Source organism: Trachurus japonicus, chromosome 4, assembly GCF_045865225.1.
Source record: "Trachurus japonicus isolate A0001 chromosome 4, Traja_1.0".
NCBI classification, from domain to species: Eukaryota; Metazoa; Chordata; class Actinopteri; order Carangiformes; family Carangidae; genus Trachurus; species Trachurus japonicus.
Window position 1 is genome coordinate 28,989,450 of NC_140910.1, and position 12,086 is coordinate 29,001,535.

General features: G+C 41.9%; 1 protein-coding gene across 1 annotated transcript; it reads right to left on the reverse strand.

Annotated features, from left to right (window-relative positions):
- Nucleotides 1-3,349: 3,349 nt before the first annotated feature.
- On the reverse strand, nt 3,350-11,354 carry LOC146989142 (uncharacterized). Its single transcript, XM_085775445.1, has 3 exons — nt 10,582-11,354; nt 8,597-8,650; nt 3,350-4,240 (listed from the first exon to the last, which is right to left on the reverse strand). Exons 1-3 carry the CDS (start codon nt 10,970-10,972, stop codon nt 3,906-3,908), a joined length of 780 nt encoding a protein of 259 aa, XP_085631571.1. The 5' UTR covers nt 10,973-11,354; the 3' UTR covers nt 3,350-3,905.
- Between the last annotated feature and the right edge of the window lie 732 nt (nt 11,355-12,086).

Sequence of the window (12,086 nt, forward strand, 5' to 3'; positions counted from 1 at the left end):
TTTCTGTCACTGTACTGTTTTTATGTTTTGGGACTCCGGATGGAAATTAGCATTGCTGCTATAATCCGGCACATTTACATGTTTTTATATGTTCATTGATGTACACTGTCCCACCCAAATAAACAAATAAAGTAAAGTAAAGTAAATCATCCCAGTGAATGTTTGAACAAAATTTGAAGGATTAGTTCTGGAGATACCGAATTCACAAAACCAAAATCATGATTTGTGTCACCCTGACCTTGACGTTTGACCTTTAGCCAACCATTTCAAAGCCTAACTTTGAGTCCAAGCTAATGAGCGAGCTGCAAAGACAAAGCAAATACCAATTTCCAAGAAAAGTTGTAGGCTACTGAACAAAGAAACAACTCCAGTCTTTGCTGATTATTTATACTGCTTGGGTCGAATACGCTGAATGAATGATAATGTACCCATGCTCACAGTCAGCTTGTACAAAGTGCTCGTGGATGCTCAGGGTCTGTGCCGTGGCGGCGGCAGCGGTGGTGGTGGAAGCTGAAGACACAGGACTAGTCAGGCAAGGAGACAGCTCTGGGGACGAGGCTGCCGAGGTGACAGGAGGTCTCACCGAGCGAGGGAGGGGAGGGTTTGGGGAACAGATGGTTACCTGGGTGGGCAGGTCGCTGGCAATCCTCGCTGCCCTTTCATTAGCTCCTGTGTCATGCACCTATTTAACGGGAGGGGAAGCTGACAGGCAACAACCACGACTCTCTCGGCACGGCAGGGCGGGTATAGCACGCTGCAGTTTGTCCTGAGGATACAGGAGGAAGGCAGAAATCTTTCAGACTGAGAAGCTGATGAAAAATTTAAAAACCAGGGTTGGTTGTGATGTGTGTGCTGTCAAACAAAATAGATCTTCTGCTCGACAAGAAAAAGGTATGTTTGAGTGCGGACTGTCAGGCTTTAAAAGGTTTATAAAGTTAATTAAAGGTCCCATATTGTTTAAATAGCAGGTCCATGTGTAGTGTGATTATAATATTTAATAGGTTCTATATTAATGCTGTGAATCCTCAGTCCAGAGAGAAACGCACACAGCCTGTATTCAGAAATGGGGCTTTAAAACCAGCCGGCAGGACTTCCTGTCACTTTGTGATGTCACAACATCAAGCCACACCCACATGGACCCACCATCCATCCAACAACTTGCAGGATTTGGCTTCTCTGAGTGTTTTATTCTGATGTCTGCTTATCTGCTCTATACTATTTTCTTGTAGGATCACTCAGTAAACAGTCAGCCAATCAGAAGAGAGGCTCAGAACTCCCTCTCTCTTCTGATTGGCTGACACTTGTTACTAGAGCTCCGGAAAGAAACTGAGAGTGGAGGTAAGAAGGAGATTGGTTCTTGAAACCACTTAACATTTCAAATAAAACATGTATTTTTCACATGTTTTATTTATATAATTTATAAAACTAACAAAACAAAACAAAAAAACTACCAAATGGATTAAAAAAAAACCAACACTCCATGTAGTGCTAAGCAGCTCTCATCAGGGTTGGACCCTATGTTTTGGAAACATAAATTCATGACACAATCCTCTGTCCTTACGTATGGTATTAAACATGTGAGCCGTGTACCGGGCTCATTAATATTTCTGCTGCGTCCTCCTCACAGCAGTTGGTCACTGCATTGAAGAACCTCAGAGTGTGAAGTTGCTGTTGAGGGAGGAGGAGGAGGTGGTGGTGGATATATAGGCAAAACATACTGCAGCATACATCCTGAAGGTCATGTTATACACCAGCTCTGGATTCAAGGTTTTTTTTTTTTTTGGAATAATAAAACTTTTACGCTGTGCATCAGTGATTTTCTCCTTATAGTTCTGTGATGTAAGGAAATGTCATTTTAATGCTTTAGTGCTCCAGGAGGACGCCGCTGAAATAACATCTCCGATCCCTTGTCCCTCTGACCTACACAGGCATTTTTAGACTGCACATCGCTCTCACTGTGAATTTTAATTCAAGTGAGGAAAAACCAGGCGACTATAAAGTCAAGTCTTAAAGTTTTACAACCACTTTTTATTTTTATTGTTTTGTAGTGTCAATATTCAACAATAAACTGTGTGAATCTGATAGGTCCAATCAGTTCCACTGTAAAAACATTGGTGAGATGATATTGATTATGCTGCCTCAAATACTCACTACAACTAAAAAGGTGAATTAATCTAATACTGAAAAAACACACATCCAAACAAACAAACTGTTTAATAACGCTTGTTCAAAAACAGTGCAGCTAGATGTTTGCAAGTCTGTTGCTTTTTTCGCATGGATGTCTGGGGTTGAATAAAGTTTCTTGAATTAGATTAACTAGGAATGCTTTTTATCAGTGGGTGGTGTGTTTGCTTTGTTGTTCACAAGAAGCCTTGTCGTCATTACAGAGTCAAGGTTTTTGTTTTAATTTGTTTCTTCATTATTTAAAGTACGTTTATCCTCGCAAAGAGTTAAAGACAAACTACAGACGCCCAGAGGTCAGTCAGTGATGAATAAAAATAACAAACATGGAATCACCTGTAAGACTTTTTGCCCATGAGCATTTATTAGATGACTTGAAAGGAAAAACAGTGATTGACAGTGAAATAAATCAGCTTTTCTTTTCTTTTTTCCCCCTCTTTGTTTTCAAGGATCAGATTCTGAGCTTTAACACCTGGTAACACTGCTGCAGAGTCATGTTGCCCTTTAAAATCACAGCACATTGAGCTGCACTGTTTCCACATATCACCCAAAATATACGAGTGCACAGGATCAACTGTTTTTGTGTGTGTGTTTTTTTCCCCTCTACTGTTCAGTGCGGCTTCCCAAACATTGTCGATGATGGCAAAGTCCCATTGGTTGTAGCTTTCAGTGGCGTCAGACTCACAGCAGCTTTTACGTAGCCCTTTACAGTGAGGTAACGAAGGTAAACAAAGGCCGCTTCACATGATATACAGTATAACCCACTGATGAAATAATGACGAAACAACCAACACTTACATTTTTAAAGGTGCTGCCAAGAAATCAGAAACCTCTTTTCTTTAGATAAGAACAATGGCTTTGATACTTTTATATTAATTTTCTTTTTTTTGCAGTCAGGTATAACCAGAGAGTTCTCACAGGTGATTTAAAACTTGTTCACATCGAGCTATAGTAACATGAAACTACAAAATACTTCTAACTTATCACCAGGTAGTGAAATGTTTGTTATTTTTTGTTTTTTTGCCCTCAGTGATTATTACAGCATCATTAAACATTAAAAGGAGCTTGTGTTAACATTGATATTACCTGTGTCGTTTCAGGTGCTTTTACTTAAGTTTTTACGATAATTACAAAAAACTTCAGGTGTCTCTCACAGCATCAAGGAAACTAATAATAAGAATAAGAATAAAAAAACAGTTATAAAGTTATTGTTTTCATGAAGCTGAGCAGTATTACAATAAGACCTGACCAACATGTAGTGGATATTTAGAGTGATTACGGGTGAGTGAAGTGCATGTTTTATATTAAGAGTGTTTTTGTTTTTTGTGTTTTTGTTTTCACAGTAAAGCTAAAAGGGTCAGTACGATGAATAAGAAACAAAAAAAATCACTTCTTTTCTCTGACCGCTGCTCCAAAGAGAGAGCTGCAGCCATCCTCTACATCTCATCGCCATAGAAACCAATCCAATCAGACACAAACCTCAGCATTTGACGCCAGCAGTCCAGTGTCCCAGCACAGCCCCCAACCAACCAACATAACACAGGTATTACAGCCCACCTGCACAGGTGATGAAACAGTGGATAGAGCTTCGATTCATGACAGACTTGTAAATCCACTTGAACAAGAAATGCAAGCAAGTACGCTGCTTTGTTTTGTTTTGTCGTTGTTGTTGTTTTTTTTGTAACTCTCATCAGGGGACGGTTCCCCTAGATAAAGGTCATGGGTTATGTCCCGGAGTGAGTGTCCGGGGGTCGCTGCTGTAACGTCTCGTCTATGGTGACCACCACCACCACCTCGTCCTCCTCCTCCTCCTCCTCCTGCTGCTGCTGCTGCTCCGGCCTGCTGGAGCTCAGGCAGTTGGTGGTGGTGTGGTGGTGGTGTTGGAGTTGGTGTTGTGGTTGGAGTTGTGGTTGTAGGTGGTTGTGATTCAGGGAGATGTAGCTCATCTCCAGCAGCCGCGGCCCCTCGCCCAGCTCGCTCATCTCGTTCATGTTGTGGGTGATGCAGTTTATCTCCGTCTTGTTGCGGCTGGTGGCTCGACGAGATCCAAAGTCCCAGTCTGAGGAGAGACAGAGGGATGATAGAGCTGCTGCACACGGCTCTTTAGAGACTTTGATTTGGTTTTATAGCATTTTTAATGTGAGGTTTAGTCTGGGGGCTGCTCTGAGATGATCAGTTTTTCTATTTTGGATGAATATTGTATTTTCCTGGTGTGCACACACCAGTAAGTTTGTGATTTGACTGCTTGATTATTTCAAGCTGTCTTTCTTTGACCAAAAGAGACTATAAGTTAATTATGATAAAAACATGAACATGAAAGTGGGAAAAGCAAAAGCTGACAGTGAAGTGTATGATATACGCTTAATTATATATTTTTAATTAAAAACCACACCAAAACAATAAAAACATATACATGGTTATTAGGCCGTGCATATGTACAGGATATGAGATACTGGAGCTCATTTTCAAAATACTTTTAATTTCTAATTTTTCCGCAGAATTTAAGTTCCCGGTTATATTGTTCATCTGTAACAGAACTGGAACTGGACTCGACTTCTTCAAGACAGAAATGAAGGATTGGTCCTGAGCTGAAGACGTCTTTTTAATGGGAGACATTTCTCTCTCTCTCTCTTTCTCCTTTAGTTATTATTACGTTGATTTTTCCTCAGTCGTTCCAAAAATGTCATGATAAAGCTTTAATATCTACAGGTCGGAGTCTTTGCTTTAGTTTAGCTTTTTATTGTTTTGAAAGAATCTGATTTTCTTTTAGTTAATTTCAGAGAAGAATGTTGTTTCTCAATTTCACAGTTACTGAGTACTCTGCAGATTTTGATGGTTTCACATTTACACACTTGCAGTTGTAAATAAAATCCACTGGAATCATCACCTTTGTTTGATTTGTCTTTTGGAAACAAACACATATCTTATTTCTTTTTTCTGTCCTGCTCTTGTTTCCTTCCTTATCTGCTCTTTTTTCTTCTCTTTCCTTATTTGTTCCCTCAGATCGTCGCTCTTTCCTGTCTTGTTTTACGTTTTTATATATTAATCATTCCGAGGTTATATCATCAACAACATTTTGACCTCAGTCCTGTCCAGTCCTTGTGTTTTCACTTGTACATTTATCACTTTGAAAAGCTGAGCGACTCCCACTTTTCCTTTAGATACAGATTGTTTATGACAAAGCCTTCACAGCTGCAGCCCTGGAGGGGTTTAAAGCGTGGCAACGTTCATGCTGCGACATTCAAACACGAGGCAAAAACAAGTGAGCGCAGTATTTAGAACAAGCAGAGAACAAGGCTGCAAACTTCATCTGACAGAAAGTTATGATGGGTTCAGCCTCTGTAATTCCATTAGAGGCAAAGCAGCATAAAATTGTTTCTGGGGGAGATGTCTGTCGCACCGCGGCCCCCGTCATGTGTGGTGGAGCCCTCTTTGAATTGGGACACATCAATCATTGTTCTGTCAGATGAGAAACTGAGATTAAGGCTGACAGTTGTGAGTGTGAAGAAGAAGAGACAGAAGGCAGAGAGGGATTCCTCCTCTCAGAGCCGCAGAGCAGAGCAGCTGATACACGACCACTGCTTTAAATGGTGCGTTCACGTTCAGGGCTCTGCATGGTGCAAAAAAAAAGGGGGACTGGGGTGGCTCTGAGCAAGATCTGTGATGTCTGAATCTGTCTAGTGATCCATGTGATGACAGCAGATGAACCTTAAACCTCCTGTTTTGTAGCATCAAAGTATTTGTGACAAACCCAGGAGGAGAAACCAAAGTCACAAACGTTTACTGTAAATCCTTCACATGGGGCTTTAAAGTCTCCCTGACAACCTTCATTTAGATACAAGCAACATGCATGTACTGAAAAACTTTGCCAGTTGAGGAGTTTATCACTAATATAATATATAAACAACTTAATTGAAGCCTTTAAGGGACTAGGTAAACAAAGTAACACTGACACAGAGAAGTCTCTGACTTCAGTGTCAGCCATGAGTTTGTGCCATAGACCAATGGTTGTCAAAGTGGGGTCCTTGAGAGTCTTCAAAGGGGTCCCCAACTTTGTCTCAAATATTTAAACTTTTTTTTTTTTTTTTTTCAAAATTTTGAAACCTTTTTTTCTTCTTTTTAGAAATTTTACCACTTTTTTCTAGAATTTGTGAATTTTCTTCTTTTTTTTTTTACATTTTTTGCACTTTTTTCTTTTTTTGAAATTATAACCACTTTTTCTGGAATTTTTAAAAAACTTTTTTTTTTGAGAATTTTTTGCACGTTTTTATAGAAATTTCTAATACTTTTTTGGAGAAATTTTACCACTATTTTCCAGAAATTTCTCTATAATCTTCCCAAAAATTCACACCATTGGCCCTAATTTTGAAAATTGCTACAAGATTTTGTCCAATGGGGGTCCGTGGTCTAATTTGTGCCAATTTAGGGGTTCTTGATGTAAAAAAGTTTGAGAACCACTGTCATAGACTATTTCAGGAAAATCTCCCATCAGTAATACTGTGACAACACTGCATAATTAAACCATCTACATGACACTGAACTGAACTGTTCTGCACACAGGTGAGGAAACAGCTGAGGTTCACTTTAGCTTTAATAAAGCAGAATAATTGTCTACTTTGTCTAGAGACTATTACTTCTGCAATTTCATATAAATTATCATTAGTCTATAACAGAGGTCTTCAACAGGGGCTCTGTGACCCCTAGGGGGTCCGCGGAGGTGCTGCAGGGGGGGCGTGAAATTTTTGGTTGATTGGACAATGTTTTATATAATTTAGTTTCCACATTTGTGTTTCAAATAAAAATGTCAATTTGAGTATCTTGTCTGCATGAATATCATGCTGTTGACAGACATAGTTGATATTGGCACAGACATCAGTGAACAAGGTCTGTTAATAAATGGCAGAGGGACGGCCCCCCTACTCACTGTACCTTGTAGACGTTTAGAAAAAAAATGAATATATGAACCTGTGTATATTTGAATAGCTTAGTATTGAATGCACAATAACAAGCTATGTTTATACATGATACTGGGCCCAGTTTAATATAATACACAATGTTTAATATAGTAGGGGTCCCTGCTCCATCTCTCCATCAGTTTGGGGGTCCTTGGCCTAAAAAACGTTGAAGACCCCTGGTCTATAATAATAAACCTAAGACCTGATTGCTAGGGTTTTAAAGTGTAATTTTCAGACTTTAATAAACAGGCAATGGCAATAGTAAAATAAAACCCTTCCTCTCTTATACTGCTTGGAAGGAGTTGTCCTTGCTCTGATTTCATCAAGATTCAGCTTCTGTCTGGTTCCAGTTGGTCCAACCACATTGCATTCAGCTCTTGACCTCTTAAACACTGACCTCCTCGCCGTCTCTCACACTCGGTGACCAGGCTTCTTCTGCCCAGACTCTCCCAGACTCTGGAGTAGCCTAAGTCTGTCAGATGTGTCTGGTCCATCAGCTCCTTCAAATCACAGCTCAAAACTATTTTTTTTTTTGCTCACTAGCGTTTCTTCTTTTACGCTGCCACTTTTTAACTGTCTGATGTTTGTGGTTTTTGTGTTTGTTTCCCAGGTGTTGAACAGCACTTTCTTCAGCTGTTTTTAATGCATTTTTTAAATACATTTGAATTGATCCTGGTTTATTAAAACTTGCGCTCACGACAGACAAATTACATCTGGGTCATCTCAAGCACTTTATAGAGAGATGAAACGGGAACTGAAAACACAAGAGAAGTGATTCCTCATTGAGGGAAAACTGTGTGTGTGTGTGTGTGTGTGTGTGTGTGTGTGTGTGTGTGTGTGTGTGTGCATCTGCAGTGAGTATGTTAGGTCACAGATGAAGCATGGAGTCGGTCTCTAAACTGTGGTGGATATTTACAGTGGATCAGATGATAATCTGATAATCTGGAGGTTTTTGTCAGCAGGTAAACTGGTGTCTACAGTGTTATGGACATGAACTATCCATTCAAATATTCTTTTATATATAAATCTGTGCTGTCTGTGTTTATTCAAGTGCATTTTCCCCATATTTCTTTTTTTTTTTCTTATACCATGAAATGTCACCAGAGCCTGTTTGCGCTTTCGATGTTGCACCATGTCAGAAGAGTGAAGCGTCTCGCTGTGACCAGGAGACTTGACAAGACACTTTTTCTTCAACCTTCTGACTGCAAGACACAAACTCTGCACATTTACACCTCAGAGGAAAACCCAGGAGTCCAAACACGACCTCCCCTCTGAATCTCTGTAAATGTGCATGTGTGAGCTCTTATGTGACGGTAGGGTGAGGGTGAGGGTGAGGGTGAGGGAGAGGTGGGTGAGGTGGGGGTCAGGTCAGGTGAAGGTAGACTCACAGGATGAGTGGGGGGTGAACATGTCTCTGTGGCAAAGCTAAGTGCTGCAGACTGTCACCCATGTGAGCTCACCTGGTTCACCGGTTTCGCCGCCGTCACCTTCGGTAACAATCGACCGGCCTCCGCCTGCAGAGAGAGAGAGAGAACAGGTTTGAGACCGAACATAGACTCTCTCTACCTGATAGAGACAGAGCAGGAATCCAGAAACATGTTCAACCCTGAGTGGACAGGTGTGATACTGTGTGATACTCTGAGGAGGGATGGATCAATTCTGTACCTGCTCTATTAATATGTGAAACAATAAGGACTCGTAAAATGAAATAGGCTACATATACAACTGCTGACTATGGTCCAGCCCTTAATTTGAGCGTTCACGTCAGGGATGGAAAGGAGGTGGGGCTAATATAAGGAGGAGGGTGGCATAGCCCATCAAACCAAGCACCACTGGACCACACTACAAATGAAGGGGTGGACGAATTTCCCAGAACACACTAAAAACACCGACCAAATAGTTGCACAAGCAAATTTAAGAAAGTATTTCTTCTATGCTAGGTTTATTATAACGTTACATCGTTGTTGCTTATTTGTGGAACAGCCCTGCATTTTTACTTTTTTTTTTTTTACATATTTACATGTCTGATACCGAAAATGAGCGAATTTGTGAGACTTTTTTACTGCTCATGAGGTTAACACACTGTGATGCATACAGTATGTATTATGGTGTATCAGTGGCATCACATTTTGTAGGGCAGTATTTCTACAACTACCTCTTGCTACTCAGTTACAGAGGTAGGAAAATGAATGAGAAATGGGACTGAGTCCAAATTTGAGGTGTCCTCTTTTGTAACGTTATCCATCCAAGTCTTATTTAGTTTCCTCACTCCAAAAATGTAATAAATGTGAAAATCCACTGTCCAAAATTATGTTATGTTAGAAAAGTTGGAGCCATCAGCCAAATATTAGCATCCAAAACGCATTGAAGTGAAAACCCAAAAGTTTGGTCAAATTTTAATCATTGCCACCAAACGTCATGGCTGTACAACTTCCAAACAACCTCAGAGTTTAAATATAAAAACCTAAAGAAAATCTGTTGTTGTAGTGCACCTGAACCCTGACCGCAATTTACTGCAAATGTCAATTAACCAAAAATGTGTTGCAGAGCCTCTAAAAGCCAAAATACAAAAAGATGTTCATCATGAGGCCTGAAAGTGATGTGGTGACCTCATCCCAAAAAGTTGCATTGCTTCATCATAGCTACTCAGTGAGTGCAGCAGCGACCCGGTGTTTCTGCTCTGTCCTGACGCGCCCCTGCAGAAACCTCTCGTGTTTCGCTTCAAATCACCTGATGTAAATTAGCTGACAATCAGGTGAAGTCAGCACTATGGGAGCCACACTGCGTCCTAAAAATAGACTTCATTGTTTCCTTCATTCATTCATTAATTCATTCATTATGTATCACTCACAGGAAGCTCTTCAAAAATAGAGAGAGAAGGAAAAAAAAACACACAGACACAATACAGCCGAGCTCCTCTCCATTTCTCATACAGACACTTGCTGATAGTGTCGTTTTGTCAGGACGTCTCCCTCCTCACAAGGTCACTGGCCGAGAGGAGGACAGATCCTGTAAGTCCACAACACACTCACTGGTTTCCTGTCAGTTTACATATTAATTTAATTAATAAACTGTCTGGGAGAACAGAGGGAGAGGTACAAATACTTTACACTTCAGATGTGTTTAAAGGCATTTTCTCCAAACACTGACTCTCTAATTGGGCCCCAGGTTGCGTCCCTTGGGGCCCCAAATGCCAAATAAGGACAATGTCAGTTTCCCTGTAAACCTGTCTGTGTGTGTTTAATATGTTGATATACAGTAAAAGGTTTAATTTGACTTTTATCACATTTCATTCTCCTCATTCTCCTCCTGCTGCCTTCAATAATCCCAGTGGACATGTATGATCACACACACACACACACACACACACACACACACACACACACACACACACACACACACACACACACACACACACACACACACAAAACAGGGGGTCACATACCGACAAACTCATTAACCACGTCTTTGACCAGGTGTCCAACTATCGCGTACGCCACCGCCACCACCACCAGCGCGGCCATGACCAGGTACAGAACCGCTTTGGGCAGCGGGATCGAGTCCCGCACCGGGGTCCGGTAGTCCGTGTACAGCAGGTCGCTCTCCGAGTACGAGTACTGGAAGACGTGCTCCATGCCCGAGGTCTGGTTGGAGTTGAGAGGCGGTTTGCTCGCGCTCACGGCGCTGTCCGGCTGCAGCGCCGTCACCACGGTGACGGTCGTCACAGCCTCCGCTTTGTCGATGCTGACCAAGCCTGTTGTTTTATTCATCAGGGGCAAAAGCTGAGACAGAAAATAGCTCCAGTCTTTGATGGCACTCGTGTTGCATAAAAACATCGTCTCTACCTTGTAATCACGACGACAGGCGGGGTTCAGTCTGCGGGCTCACAGAGGCGCGAAACCAGACGGACAAACACCAAACTCCCTGAAAGTGGCAGATTTGTTTTTTTGTTTTGTTTTTATATTAATCCAACAGGTTCCTTCAGATGCCAAAGTCTGCGTCCGACACGAGCTCATCGGCGCCTCTGAGAACTTACCTCGCTTTCACTGATGAAACGCACAACGCGTCATTCACTGACGAGGCGCGCGGCTTTTACGCACGAATAACGAGGTTTGTGCGTCCGGTTGTGGGGGTTTATCTCCAAAAGTGAAATAAAATCAACACAGCGGGCGGAGTGACGGAGACCTACAGCGTCACACAGGGAATCAAACGTGTCAGAAAACATGTCAGCATGTTTTTTTTTTTCTTTTCTCCCCCTCCAGGTCTTATTAAAAACGCGTAAATGTTCGGACGAAGGAGCCAAAACATCTGTGACTGTGGAGCCGATCGTCCTGCCAGCTGTCACATGCAGCGATGATGAGGAGGATTAGGAGGAGGAAGAGGACGATTACCAAGTATCTGCTCCGTTCTGGTCCCGGTGCATGTGGAGAGGACGGGCCGGTGAGCGTGCAGGAGTCACGATGCCTCCTCCTCCTCTTCCTCCTCCTCGGCCGCCGCCGCTCTGGAGGTGTCCGGAGCAGAAATCCACTTGTCCTCCGACCCACCGACCCTCTCCGGGCGACTTCGGATGGACCCGATGCGCAGCAGACTCCGCAGAAGTGAGGTGAGTTCACGTCTTCATCCCATCCCGGTCTGGTGCCTATAGGAGCTCAGGTCAGGTTGTGGTTGTTGCGCTCAGGAATCAGGACAAATCCAGCGGTGACTGTGGGAGAGATGGAGAGAGACATGGCGCTGAGCGGTCGGTCGGGCAGGATATTTTTCTTTCAATAAAGCTCAATTTAAATCTGACACAGTCTCATTAGAAGCTGTTGCAGAGATTTAAAGTCGAGACTCACCTGAGCAAAACATAGGAAAATGCAAAGTAAAAGAAGAGGAGAACATTCAAATTCAGTGAAATTAAAATTCAAGTAGTTTAATTAAATGAAATCAAGAAACTATCAGAGGATAAAC